The sequence below is a fragment of the Arvicanthis niloticus genome, chromosome 3, assembly GCF_011762505.2.
Source record: "Arvicanthis niloticus isolate mArvNil1 chromosome 3, mArvNil1.pat.X, whole genome shotgun sequence".
NCBI classification, from domain to species: Eukaryota; Metazoa; Chordata; class Mammalia; order Rodentia; family Muridae; genus Arvicanthis; species Arvicanthis niloticus.
The window spans coordinates 46,703,964-46,719,432 of record NC_047660.1 but is presented as its reverse complement, the minus strand read 5'-3'; the positions used below and the strand labels follow the sequence as shown (position 1 = coordinate 46,719,432).

The window sequence follows — 15,469 nt, the reverse complement described above, 5'->3', positions numbered from 1 at the left end:
ACTTGTTGCATAGCTGATTATATCTGCCAAGACAAAGTAATCAGCCCTTAATAATTCTTAATAAGGCCGGGCAGTGGTGGCGCACGCCTATAATCCCAGCACTTGAGAGGCAGAGGCAGGCGGATTTCTGAGCTCTAGGCCAGCCTGGTCTACAGAGTGAGTTCCAGGACAGCCAGGACTACACAGAGAAACCCTGTCTCAAAAATCAAAAAAAAAAAAAAAAAAAAAATTCTTAATAAGGTCTGTTAGATGATCCTGGGCTAGAAGGCTGAAGATCAGATGCTCCAACATTTTGTAGTATAGGGACTGTCCAGTTGTTCAGCGGTCTCTATAAATTGGTTAAGTTTTAGAAGCTATGCTTTGTGCTTTCCATAATTTCAGTTAACTCAGTCATTCTGGATTTCTGACAGGGTTGAAGACTTATAGTCTCATAGCCAATCCCGGCTATTTACTTTGAGAGAAAAGATTTGAGAGGATGGTTTTCAGCTGACATTCATTCTAAAGCCAAAAAAAGCCAGGTTCAGCACTAAGTCTTTTAGTTAGGAGAGATGACAGAGGTTCTGGTTAGTCAACAAAATGATGGACTGGGTATTAGCTCTCTCTTGTACCTTACTGACACAAATTGGTATAGTTATGCTTTAATTGTATTTTGAGAGAAAAGTTTTATTTTCTCTCAAATATAATTATTTGAGAGAGGAGCAGCTAGGAGATGACAGGGAGGGGGAACAGGGAGGCAGATGTTCATGTGTCTCTACCAATCAAAGATAGTTGGTATATCTAGGTTGGGTATTGGGTTACACTTCTGACTGTAAGGGCATCTTGTTATTGAGCATTACCAAACTTATAAAGCCTTTGATCAACATTAAAAAAAAATTGTATAAAAGCAAAAAGAAGGAGGGGGGTTGGAATAGGCATTTTCTAGGGAGGGGAAATGGGGAAAGGGGATGGCATCTGAAATGCAAATAAAATATCCAACAACAAAAAAAATAGAACTGCTGTGTATACAAAAAACTTGGATCCGAACCAACCACCCAATAGTACTTCCTGGATTTGTGTATGAGCTTTTATGGTTTCTTGCCTTTATAAACTGCCCCTGGGATGAACCCCTACATAAATACACCGGCACCAATATAAGAAGCCATTTGGTTTAAAACTTCTATTTTGAGTAGGGGTTGAGTAAGTTTACGTCTGCAAGACCTCCTTGAGAACTGACATCCTACTTGAAGGAGTGTACACCCTGGTTGGCAAATTAAGACATGAATGTTAGCCAAGCAAGTCCCCCACCACAGTTCAATATCCCAACCAACGAGAATAGGATAATTTACAACAAAGACATGTTTCTAAGGAAATTCCCTATCCCTTAACCCTGACTGGTGGAATAACTTTACGCAGACATTTGTGGATTTCAGGCTTTCATGCTCTATAGGATTGTGCCTCATCGTTGCAGTTCAGCTCCCTAGTCTAGACTGCGTCCCTGATTGATCAGTCTTGGGGTATGTATTCAATAAACCAGCCCTGTTTGACTGAGATCTGTGTCTGAGTGGTTTGTGTGGCAATTCCCACACCCTAACAGACAGAATACTGAAGCGATTAATAAATGTCTGATTCTTCTATCTATATTCAATGTCTCTTTCTTCATTTGCAAACTAGAGTCATGAGTACATTTTTTCTTTGTCTTTAAACAACCAACAGAGATTTTTTACCTAAAAGCCCTTTAAGAATACAAGTTCATCTAAAATCTGTCATCAAGTTCCCTGCTACTCTATGGAGTGGAGAAGGGTTCATGAGTTCCTAAGTAAGGAGCTAGTGACAGTGGATGGGGAATCAGTTATCTTCAGGGATTCAGCCTCTGCTAGACTGTTCATGGCCCAGTGGATGGCCCCATACCCAGGAATATATAGGCAGCATAAAAGAGACCCAGTGGGTTAGATATATTTTCAGAAATAACTGGTTTTAAGAATAAAAAAAAAAAAGTCACCTGATAGATTTTCTTTCCAGTTGCCTGGTTCTTGTGTAACTATCAATGGCCTGCATTGTTTTATTGTCCTAGCCCATATTTTTAAAAGTTACTAAGTCAAATAACCATTATCTTACAATTCAATTGTTTTCCTGTAAGGCACAGTTCTTTTTAAACTGTAACTTAAACAAAAAAAAAAAAAAAAAAAAAGAAAGAAAAGAAAAAAAGCCAGCACATTGTTTCATAGCCAATAGCGCACGCAACCATTGTGCAGAGTGCACAGAGGTTAATGATTCACCACTGAAACAAACAATACAGGTCCTTTCTTTGGCTCTTTTTTTTGCTTTTACAGAGCCACAGGCTTTTCTCCCTTTTGTGTTCACTTCCTGTCAACTTTGACTTTTCAAAAGATACCAAAGCATCTTAAAAATCTATTTATGAGTTTGCTACCAAATCAGGACTCACACAGGCTGAGTCACTTACTGCCACAGTAAGTGCTGGTGTATAATACTGTGCTTATTGTAATATCTGGAAAAACAACTGACAAGAAAAATGTTTAGCCTTTATATGTAAGAGTATAGTGATCAAAATTAGTGTATAAGAGCATAGTAATCAAAATTAACTGCCTAAGCAAACTTCCTTGTGTTTGGTGACTGAATGAAATCCAATGAGTCAGCTATGTCTGACAGTATTTACAAACACAACTTTCTCGTGATTTTCTAAAGAGTATTAAGAGGAAATAATGAACTACTAGCACTTCTGTATCCCCACAGAGGGAGCAGTACTACAGAATAGCACATTTAATGCAGGAAAACAGGAACACTGTCCCAACTATTCCTCAAGGACTTATACTTCATCGTTATATAGATTTCATTAAGCATGAAGCCTTATATTTAGAAACTGACAGCCCTGGTGAAGAAACAAGAACCAGATTTTGTGGTTTTAAACGACTATAAAACTGAAATACATAAAAAAAAGTTTTCAGATTCTGAACAAGACAAAGACCCGTGAGGGACTCCAAGTACACAGTGAGCCACCATGCTGCAGTTTACAGCACAGAAAGTATCCCGGCCACAACACAGAAAAAAATGCAAATGGAAACCCACTGGTCCCCAACAAACAGAAGTCAAAAGCACAGCTAAGGAAGTCTGTGCAGACCCACTTCAGCTGGGGCACAGCAGTCCATATCAGTGTACTCAAAAGGAAACCTGGGAGGAGCAGAGGCACTGTTGTGAGGAACCAGTACAAACTGGTTTCTATCAGCCACAGTAGACAAGCTTAAGATCCATCTCTAACTAAGGAGCAGGTAAAGTATTAAAAGATCATCTCTTGGATAGTGGGGAAAAATTAGATATAAAGACTGCTTTTTGAATAAAGAAAAAGTTCCTGGAATCAAAAGAAACGCAAGGAAGGAAAGAAAGAAGGAAGAAAGGAAGGAAGGGAGGGAGGGAAGGAAGGAAGGAAGGAAGGAAGAGAGGGAGGAGGGAGGGAGGGAGGGAGGGTAGGTTGGGGGGAGGGGGTACAAAAGAATCAAACTAACAATTTAAATATATCCCAAAGCACAACTCAAGAATATTATTAAGAATATGAAAATAGCCAGGAACCAGTAAGGCAAAAATTACAATATTTAGTAAAATATTGTGTAGTGAAATAATCTAGTAAAATATCATCAAGAGGAAAAAAAAAAAAAAGCCCCAAAAAACCAAACAAGTGGTTGTTAGAAAGGAGAGTATCAGTCAATAGAAACACATCTAGAAAGAAACAGACATTAGAGTTAGCAGATAGATGTTTAAAAAGTTATAATACCTATGTTCCATGTGTCCAAAAAGGCAAAGGAACATAAATCTGTTAAAGGGATATAAAAGGAATCAAAATAAAAATTTAAGTTGAAAAATATAGTATCGCCGGGCAGTGGTGGCACATGCGTTTAATCCCAGCACTTGGGAGGCAGAGGCAGAGGCAGGAGGATTTTTGAGTTTGAGGCCAGCCTGGTCTACAGAGTGAGTTCCAGGACAGCCAGGGCTACACAGAGAAACCCTGTCTCAGAAAACACACACACAAACACACAAACACACACACACACACATAAAAAAGAAAAAAGAAAAATATAGTATCTAATAGGCACATGAAATTAAGAGCAAATTAAACACTTCAGAAGAAAATACCAATAAGCTTGAAGGTACAGCTACAGAAACCATCTAAAATGAACTACCACAGGCAAGCATCCTTTAAAAGAAGAGGAGGGGCATCACAGCAGTCAACTGTGAGACAACCACAAGCAACTTAACAGACATATAAAAGAGTGGAATCTCAAAAGAAAAGGTAGAGAGGTCAAAATGTGATAAAAATCACATTTTCACATATCCAAACCAAAGAAAATATTTTTAAAAAGCACATTAGGAGAACCAATGACAGAAAGAAAATCTTACAGGGAGCCAGAAAGAGAGTAAGTCTTCTACAGCAAAGAAACAAACACACAATGACTTCAGAAAGGAGGCAAACTCAGACAGTGTAGCAGCTTGTTTAAACAGGAAAAGAAAGCTGTAACCTAGATTTCTATGCTTAGTCAAATAGCTTCCAAGCATGAAGTGACCTGTTTTTCCAGCCTCACAAAAGTTGAAATAGTCCTTACAGATAGATGTGTACACAAAATATTTAAACGAATGAACAAATAAAAAGTTCTTGGGAGACAGAGGAAAATAAATCAGATGAAAATCTAAATCTCTATGAAAAATAAAAAAGAAAAACATGTAAATAAATACAAATACATTTGTATCCTTTATCTTATTCTCTTTCTCTTTCTCTAAAAGATAAGCAATGGGCTTGGCATGGCTCTGCACGATTTTTTAATCCCAACACTTGAGACAGAGGCAGAGGCAGGTGGATCTCTATGAGATGGATACAGCCTGGTCTATAGAGTTGTAGGCCATCCAGGGCTATACAATGAGGCTCTGTCAGTAAATAAATAGAAAAGAAAGGAAGGGAAGGAGGGAGGGAGGGAGAAGATAACTGATGGTTATAGCAGATGTTTTGCCAGTACATTGTTTTTATAACTTCTGGTTGGATAATATGTATTACAGTAACAACACCAAAGCTGGGAGAGACAAACTCTAAGTGTTCTGCTCAAATGTTTCTCTTCTCATTCTTAACTACAGCCTTTCCTTTTGTTTGTTTGTTTATCTGTTAATTAGTTAGTCACTTTGTTTTTAAGACAAAGTTTCACTCTGCTGCCCAGGCTGGCCTTGAACTCCTAGACCTAAGCAATTTTCCTGCCTTAGGCGCCAGAGCAGCAAGGTACTGTGTCCTGTTACAACTGGCTGCTGGGTCCTTATACTACATAGAAAGTTTTAAAATAATACTCAAAGGTAGACTGAGAAATTACAGCCATACATTATAAATCTTAAAGCAACCAATTACAAAATAAAATGAAGTATAAGTAGTAAGCCTACAAAGAAGATAAATGGATTAAAATATTCAATTCAAAAGAAAGCCAAAAGGAGAAAAATGAACAAAGAGACAGCCAAGAAGAAAATAAGCACCAAGAGAATTTATGCCCAACCACATCAATAATCATACTGATGTAAAACTTCCAGAAGCTGAGCATAGCGGCATGTTTATAATCCCAGAAATTGAGATACAAGGCAGAAAGACCATTCTGCACAATTATTCCAGGGCAAACAAGGTTACAGGAGACTGCCTCAAAAGAACCAAAAAACAAACAAACAAAACATCAGAGAGAATAGAGGAAGTGGGGGAAGAAAAAAGGAAGGAAAGTGAAAGATGAAAGACAAAGAAGTGAAATACTTCAAATGTCTCAAAGACAGATTATCATCCAAGTGGTGACAATAAACACCCAAATCAAGATCCAGTGATGTACTTCCTTATGAAGATATTCACTTGAAGAAAAGGACATAAATACGTTACAAACTAAAGGAAGAGGGAGGCATGTCACTATTAACAAGAGAAAGCTGAAGCAGCTTTTCTAACGTGAGACAGCTGCTTCACAAGGCATCACCAACAGAGCATTTTTTTTCATAGAGATTGCAACTCAGTCAATGAACATTACAATTCTAACTTTTTAAGGCCTTTTGCCTCTGCTCTCCTAGGATCCTCTGCACAGAAATCTTAGTTCCTCGTTCACATTCCTCCTTGTTGCACATGTCCTGCCTGGTGGCTCTGACCTCCTCAGTCACTTAGTTCCTGAATCTCTTCTTTGCAGGGTCTTCATCTCGATTCCTATTCAGTCTGCACTCTCCTGAGATCATTTCTGTGAATATAAAAATGTCTGATTCTTAATAGTAAACTGAACCTTCTCATATTTCTCTCAATCATGTTGTCACTTCAAATGTCACCAAACATTTCTGCTAACTTAAATCTCTACTTCATTAGGCTCCGTGCAGCTACAAATTCAAATCTTAACCTTAAACTCTGGCAAACATCTTCCAATCCTGGGCTGCACGGCTCCTCTCCTGCACCTCTGCAGTTGTATTCCAAGGCCTGCTTGCACCTAGTAACTCACCTGTTCTAATCTTGCAAATGGCTGCAAGATGATTCTGGGAAAAGAATGTCATCATACAGACTTGTGATAGAACTACAAACAGTTTTTACTCTCAAAATTGCCTGGAACTATGCAGGAAGATTCTTTTATCTTTCACTACCCGACCCCACTCTCTCCATCAAGTTCCACAGTAGCAATTTCCAATCATAAACACTCTCAAACTTTTCAGTGCCACTTCAGCCTCTCCACCTCAACCCCCAGCAAACCATCTCAGCTCAATTTTTATTAAATAAATTAACAGACAAACAAACAAAAGCAAGCTATTAACTGGAGACTTCCTCAGTTTCCTGCCAGGACACACCACACACTACCTTACTTGCATGTTGCTCACTTTTCCCATTTGCCACAGCAGTATTTTGCAACCCACATGCTCTTCTGAAATGTGACCTCGATTCTCTTTGAACAGAGGTGGCATCTCTTTCCCCATCCCTTCAAGCTGCCAACCACTGTGACTGTTTTGACCAGCATGTAATCTCCAGATGCCTTAGAGGCCTTTTGGAAGTCAGCTTCTATGTCAGAGGTGTGCCTACCCTAAAACCAAAATTCTCTGAGGAAGCCCAGTATTAGATTACAGGGCAAGGTGAGGTAGGATGCAGAGTCAGGAAGAACCAAGTGTGAGACAGAGTCAGTAAAATCTAAGCCTGGCAGTGATGGGATCTCAGAGGCAGAGCTACTGGCCCAGACTGTCGATACCACAGGGTCAAAGAGCAAGTACCCTGTAAAGCTATTCCCAAAGCCTGTCTCACAAAATCATGAGCAACACAGAACAAACATTTGCACTACTGCTTCATAGCAATAGAAAACACTGGTAGCTGTTTTTTCCATAACATTACATTCTCTCTTCTGTTTGAAAAGACAATCTTCCCTGGGTTGGCGCTGCCATAGTGGTATGCAACTTCTGCTCTCTGACTCTTAAGTCACTGTTACTACACCATTTGCTAGTCCTTGCTACTCTGACTATGGACTTCCTTGCTGCTAGGATTTTCAGTCCCTATGCTGCTTTCACCATGTCTGAAGTAGGCATGCATGCCTTCAGGCCATGCACTCTCTCATTCATGCTTTTTACTGCACTCTCGGTGTTCACGTTCACTTTCTTTTGTAGTGGGAATATTTTCTTTCCTGTGCATCCTTTCGATCTTAGAGCTCCTTGGCCTTCTATCTGTAGCCTTCTTCCCCCAAATTACATTATCTCCTTAATGATATTACCCATTCTCTAAAGTCCATTAACTGAAATGATATCTCTACCACTTAGCTTGTATGGGCTGGGGAAACATAATGAGCTTCTCTAGGTACTCTTTTCCTTGTCTAGAACATTACCACTTGATAGACTACTATCAGTACTCATTACACTCAGAAAGTGCTTACCAAACTGGCCAACATAAGATAATTTGGCAGTAAAGATTGGTAATGTTTATTATGTGTGGCAGCTTTCACGTCCATATTCCTAGCCTAAGATTCTTTCCTAAGCTCAACACATACATACAACTGACCTCAATTTGAATGGCCTGTAATTATTTCAAACTCAATGTAATAAATTGCAGTTTATCCTCAAGAAAATTACATATAACCCAGACTATCTATTTTCTTAAATGACACTACCACTGAGTTACATAGTCAGAAACCTGGATAGCATTGTAAATTGACCATCTCTGTCCCTTACTAATCCTTATAATTAACTGCTACATCTGATAACACCAGGCCCCATATACTATTTTAAGTGGTTTATACATATTAAGTCATCTGATGAGATACAGAAGCAATAAATGACTGGTAGACATTATAGGCAATAAACATAGTAAGTCTGTAAAGGAAGCATGACTACAGATGACTGTTCCCACAAGAAGCAAAGTGAAATATTAAAACATGGTGAATCAAAGGCAGGAAAAACCCATTCAAAATTCATGCACTGATAGAAACAAACATGACTGTATGAATGAAACAGAAAACTCTTGGGCTCAGCAGTAAAGAATATGTGTTGCTCTTGCAGAAGACCTGAATTCTATTCCTAGCACCCACATGGTGGCTCATAATCACCCATGACTCCAGTTTTGGGGATCTAATAGGCATGCATGTGGTATATAAATATGCATGCATGAAAAGAACATTAATATGGATAAAGTAGGAATAAATAAATCTTCTTTAGAATTCACATTAAAAATAGAAAACTTCTTAAACATTTTGGAGTCATATCTGCTTTGATTTAAAATATCTTCCATATTCTCATGTTTTGAACACTTGGCCCTTAGTTGCAAGGAGGCTCTGATAGGCTAACATATGAAGGTATGAAAGTTAAGCCTAAGTTGCCATGGAGACTAGAGGATGTTACAGATACCTGAACCATAGGACACCATGTGAGAAAAGCTGCAATCACAGAATGGAGCTGGACCAAGGAAGATGCTATGTGGTCTGGGTTCAATCCCCAGTACCTGCACACATGCACATGTATTTTAGGGGAGAGATGAAAATAACTAGTACTTCATTTGATTCCCTCTTATCAACAACATAATGTGAATACATTCCCATCAGGTTTTAGCACTACATACAAACACACACACATACATACATACATATACACATGTATATATATATGTACATGCATATATATATATATGAATGGTACAGAATCAAAAGTTGCTGTGGATCTTGACCTGGGTATTCCTTACATAGTTACACTCAATTAATGAAAAACTCATATAACTGTCACCTGAAATTAAATTATAAGATTATGAGATTTATAGTGGGATAACTGAGATGAGGCTTGTCATGTAAATATGATATTGTATGTTTTTCCTGTAAGAATGATTGCCATTATATTGGAAAATTGGAAAATATATTGCATGAATATACTTGAACTTTCACAGACCTTAAAAAACTGAAATTTGGGCTGGAGATATAGACCCCCTATATGTTTTCCTCCCTCCCCCTCTCCTTGCCCTTCTCCCTTTCCCCCTCCTTTTCTGCCCTCCCCCCTCTGTATACCTGTACACACCAGAAGAGGGCACTAGAGCTCATTATAGATACTATTAACCATTATGTGGTTACTGAAAATTGAACTCAGGAACTTTGGACCAGTGCTCTTAATTTCTGAGCCATCTCTCAGGCCCCAAAATTTCAGTATTTTAAAAGACTTATTTGCTTATTTTATGCATGTCTTTATGCAGCACACAGTCTCTGTCTTCTTCCCATTACAGATGGTTGTGAGCGACCATGTGGTGCTAGGAACTGAACTCAGGAACTTTGGAAGAGCAGCCAGTGCTCTTAATTGATGAGCCATCTCTCCAGCCCAAATTTAAGTTTTTGAAAGTCTGTGAAAGCTCAAGTATATCCATGTGATATATTTTCCAATATAATGGCAATCATTCTTACAGGAAAAATACACATGTTTTTATATCATGTTTTTCTGTTATAACTCATCTCAAAGTTATCAACTATCAATCTCATAATTTTATAATTTAAAAATCAGACATTAACACTATATAAAAATAAAAACATTTGCATAAACTTTTACTGGCTGAGTATTTCTAATCAAAAAATCCCAAACGGAAGATGTTCCAAACCTTGAAATTTCTTTCATTTCATATCAATGTTCAAAATAGATATTCTTATTATGCAACATGGTTTGAATTATTATTTTAAAATCTGAAAATCTGGTGAACCACAAGGTAAAGTAGACTTGAGAATATAACGGCACTTTAGGGGAATATCTTATAGTTATATAGGATTTATTGCCTTTATTAAAACAAAAGTTTTACCAATAGCTTGCATGCTCTATAACTAAACTGCCCATGGCACACAGTTTCCACTCCTATAATGATATGAAAATGATATCTACCATTAAATAATAGTGTGGGCTTCATATTATTATCTTTATGACTAAAACAAAATGATCAAACCAATAAAACAGAAAAATGTACATAATCTTTTAATTTTGTTGAAAAGTGCAAACATTTATATTATGAACAATAACAGTTGGATTTTAAATAAATTACCTCAATCCTTTCAAGACTTGGACTTTACAGTGTCAGGTTTAGTGAAAAGCTGCTCCTAAACAAAGGCATTAGATGGTCTAGGAGGCCAGCTGGCCTTGATCACGGCAGAACAGCAGCAGCTCACAGACCTGTATTCACACGCACGAGTTCATACTCACCCACACACTGTCCATCCCAATATTCCACTTGATTCCTAGGCTGGGCACGGGATTCATTAAATAAACAACTTCTTGCTAACAGGTCACTTATGCATGAATACCTTTAGTTATTTAGCTAATCACTTACTGAAAGCCATGCAAGGGATTCCATGATTCGATGCTCACATCTTTCTAAATGTTTTATCATTTCTCTTGTCAAGTTGGCTTCCACTTTGATAAAACTTTCAATCACTTTGTAAAAATCAAAGGCTTTTAAATTAAGTACATTCAGAATCCACGGGAAGGACAAATCTGTTCCAGAATCAAGATTCTGTAATGTACTTCCTAAAAACAAGAGAAAAAATGTATCAATATGAAATATTATTGTTTGAACTGACGAGATTTGGAAGATCTTATCACACAGAATCAACATACAGAAAAAAAGGGTAAGCACTTTTTATTTACAGCAGTTATTTTTTATTCTGTGGTATACAGACTCTCAAGAAACTGGGATCCAAATTTTAAGTGTACATGCACACATTTTCCTTAGAAATAGGAACCCTAAGATTTGCACAAGTTTACATGCCCTACACTAACACCCAGGCAGGTATCTGACCAGTAATTCATTATTATATCCACTTTAACTACCATTACTGATTGGTTAGGAAACTAGTGATGCTTTTAAGATTCTGCTAATTAGCCTGGCAGCCGCAGTGCCTACCTTTAATCCCAGCAGAGGCAGGTGGATCTCTGAGTTTGAAGCCAGCCTGGTCTACAGATATACTGAGTTCTAGGACAGCCAGGGCTACATAGTGAGACCCTTCCTTGAGCCTGATGCTGCAGGCATATAATGCCAGATACTCAAGAGGCTGAGGCAGGAGAATTACAAATTCAAAACCTGGTCAGACTGAGACTCAGTGACTGAGTCAATGCCTACTGAGATCCGTTCTTACAACCAGTAAATATAAGGGAGCTGAGCTGCCTAGTCCTTGCCCTGAGTTCAGCTCTCAACACTTCAAAAAGAAATGGAAGGGAACGATTTCTTTTTAAAATGTACAGATTGCAGTTATGAAGATTCAGTTTCAGTGATTACTAATTTAAATTCCTTTATCTATCTTTAGATAACTATTCCTCTTTTGTTTCTGCAAGTGAAACATTTTAATATTTGCAACAATATTTGAAAAGTAATATATTTTCCAAATTATATGTTTAAAAATAGTTATGAGCTTTTATTTTATTTTCAATGATTATTAAACTGTCATAGGTATTATAAAAACAGCAACCAATTAGGAAGTATTCCGTTTCTGGTGGATTCCTGCTCCTTGTCTCAGGAGCACAGAGGTATATGAGTGGGCACAGAAGCACCATTCTTCTTCAACACTCCGTGGCACTTACATGTTCACGAGCCTTTGTTTCATTAGCTACCTTTCCTGAGTTCAATACAATCAGAGCAGAAGCCTTGTAACATTCTATCCCCCAGATAACCTAAATAACTGACATGTTAAACTATTTAAATAGCTGTAACTGCCAATTACATTGTTGAGCATATATTGATCTACAGTATGACTTTTTCTTCTCACCAGATACACACAAAAAACCAAAACAACACAAAACCACAACATAACTAAGAATTTGTTTAAATTAAGCTACAGTACTTATTTATTAAAATTTAACTTACTGCTATACGTAGCCATCACAACTTCAAGAGCACAGGCCAGTAAAGACATGTGAAAAATGTTGTCATTTAGGAGTTTGCTAAAAAGAGAAAAAGATTGAATAATTTTAAATATGGCTTTTATAGAAAGAAATTGTTTTATTAAAACAAGAAAACATTTACCTAAAATTCTGAATGGACAAACGTTCTTCTTCCTAAAACAGATAATTTTTTAAAAAAAATTTAATTGAAGCTTTCTTTCTGTCAGCACTGAATTTTTTTTCTATTTTATTCTCTTTAACTTACTGATTTAAGCATGGATTCCATCACACGATAATACAATCGGACCCCAAGTTTATATCGCTGCAAACAAAAGGAAAAATAATAAGATTTTACTGTTTCAGAAAAATCAAAAAGTTAATTGACTTTTGTTAAAGTCTTTTATTGAAACACATTCTGCTCCTTCTAGGAATATGGCTAACAAGAGATCATAAGTTTTTGTAAAGTCCACGGCTTAAGATAAACTAGTGCTGAGCAGTCCCATAACCAGAGTAGTCTGCCTAGGCTACTGACGTTTCTCTGCTCATTTTTAGCTTTTGTCACTTGCTCTATACAGGCTATGTGCCCAGTACTATTTTGAACATTTTACACATCTAGTATAATCCTTTTGGTGATACAGAATATTGATTTTTGAAATGGCTAAGATTAAAAGAATAGTTTCTGTCTGTAAAACTCAATAATACTAGCACAGGCCAAAAAAGAAAAAAAAAAAAAACAAATAAAAACAAAGTTGATCAGTAAATGTTTTAAACAAATAATTAGTTCTCATCGAGGTAAAAAAACATTGGTGGTGAATTATATTTACATACACACATGCACTATTCTTTTACACCAAAACAAGAACACAAGTGCTACATGTACTCAAAAGAATTTTATGTATAATCATTTAAACCAGTGGTTCTCAACCTTCCTAAGTTTCCCATAAGTAGCAGCAAACACAAGCATCTGCCATTACCTTATACTACTACACAAGTATTACTACAGCACAGACTGCATCAACAGATGAATTCTATATTGTGGTACTAACAGATGTGCACTCAAGTTACCTGTACTCCAATGTCAACACATCCCTGCCCCACAGCGTTGGCAAACTTCTCTTTAAAGATGTGTCCAACATCTTTTACTCTTTTTAGGATATTTTCTTTTGGATTCACTGTGCAATTCTTTAAGGAATATAAACAAAAATAAATATTGAAGTTACTGTTTAACCAGAATGGATATTTCCCTCTTTTATAGTAAATAACTTTGATCTGCTGCTTGTTTGTGAAAACATATAAACACTTCTACTATAACAAGCAATTGACACTACAGAATATGACCAGTCAACATACAATTCCACTGTATGTCAGACATAAAAATTATTCAGTACAATGAAACTACACTGTTACTGAAATTTTAACACAGTTTTCAACCTTCCTAATGCTGTAGCCCTTTAATACAATTCCACACACGTTGTGGTGATCCCCAACCATAAAATGTTGCTACTTCATAACTAATTTTCCTACTGTTGTAAATCATAATGTAAATATCTGATATACAGGATATCTGATATGCAACCTCCAATAGGGTTGCAACACACATGTTAAGAAGAGCTATTTTAAACAAATAAAGGTTACAGACAAAACATATATCAGCCTTTCCATCCATCATATGTTCTCATAAAGTATCCTCATTTATGAATTGCTTTAGTGGACTGGAAAGATGCTAGGCCGTTAAGAGTAGTGGCTTTCAGAGGACATGGATTTGGTTCCCAGCACTGACATGGAGGCTTAGAACCCTCTGTAACTTCAGTCCCAGGGGATCCAACGCCCTCTTCTGGCTTCTGCCGGCAAAACCACCCATATACATAAAAACAAACCAAACCAAAAAAAAAAACAAAACAAAACAAAAAAACAAACAAAAACAAAACCAAAACAAAAACAAACTTTTTTTTAAAAAAAGGGTTACCTTAAGATTTATATAACCTTACTACTCAAAAGCAAATGAAGTATAAGTAAGATTTGCATTTTGTTTCATTTCCTAATGAAATATGCTTTAAGAGAATGCAGAATTAGAAAAATCATTTATCTGTATTTTCAGGTACAAAAGTGAGGAGAATAGTTAGAAGTGATGTATTATAATAATCTATAACTTATACTCTGCTATATTAAAATATATCACAAACATTATTCATGTCTCCCATAAGTAGACTAACTTTTTTATAACTTGATAGATTATATACATTCAAAATATTATACATTAAAATAAACTTCCTAAATTTAAGATTATAATTCTTTCACAGTGCCACTAAAAATGTAACTCTCACCTTAGAATATCAATAATTCTATATTTCCTAAAGAAAATAGCATACAAATTTTAGAAACATTAGGCATGCATGCGCGCATGCACACACACACAGACACACACAGACACCATCTCCTGGTGTAATGTCACTATTGTCAAAATTCTGCATAATTTCTAAGACTTTTTATATATAGAAAAGATGGCATTTTTTCTAAAAAAAGAAAAACATGAAGAAAACTGAACTAATATAGAAAGAAGTAAAATTTCCAGCTATAGTGGAGGCAAGAAGATTTTGAATTCAAAGCCAGCCTAGGCTAAATAATGAGTTTGAGGACACATTGAACAGATGCATGGATAGATGGATGAATGGATGGATGGATGAATGGAGAAACGGAAGAAGGAAGTGAGAGAAGAAAAAGAAAAAAGGAAAAACCAAATAAAAAGAAAAAAGGAAGAGAAGGGGGATGAAAACAAAATCACAGGAAAACATTATGGTCTCCACAATGCTAGCTCTGAGCCCATTTGTCATCTATATATCAGTTATCTTCAGACAGTGCACCAAGCTTCAAAATCATTAAAAAGTTAAGCTATAAATTCTGCTTAAGAAAACGTCTCTCAGGGCTGGAGAGATGGCTCGGTGGTTAAGAGGACTGACTGCTCTTCCAGAGGTCCTGAGTTCAATTCCCAGCAACCACATGGTGGCTCACAACCATCTCTAATGGGATCGATAAACTCTTCTGGTGTGTATGAAGACAGCTATAGTGTACTCATGTAAATAAAGTAAATAAATCTTAAAAAAACAAAGTGTCTTAGAATTTCTTGTCTAACTAA

At 36.7% G+C, this 15,469-nt stretch overlaps 1 protein-coding gene across 3 annotated transcripts in view; it reads right to left on the bottom strand.

Annotated features, from left to right (window-relative positions):
• The window catches only part of Rb1 (RB transcriptional corepressor 1), a 140,005-nt gene that overhangs the window by 59,562 nt on the left and 64,974 nt on the right, over positions 1-15,469 (bottom strand). For all 3 annotated transcript variants that reach the window (XM_076930734.1, XM_076930735.1, XM_034497700.2), the window contains 5 exons: positions 13,402-13,518; positions 12,602-12,658; positions 12,479-12,510; positions 12,320-12,396; positions 10,790-10,986 (listed from right to left, as the gene is read on the bottom strand). In XM_076930734.1, the coding sequence (XP_076786849.1) occupies positions 10,790-10,986; positions 12,320-12,396; positions 12,479-12,510; positions 12,602-12,658; positions 13,402-13,518 (480 nt within the window). The remainder of the gene's footprint in view (positions 1-10,789; positions 10,987-12,319; positions 12,397-12,478; positions 12,511-12,601; positions 12,659-13,401; positions 13,519-15,469) is intronic.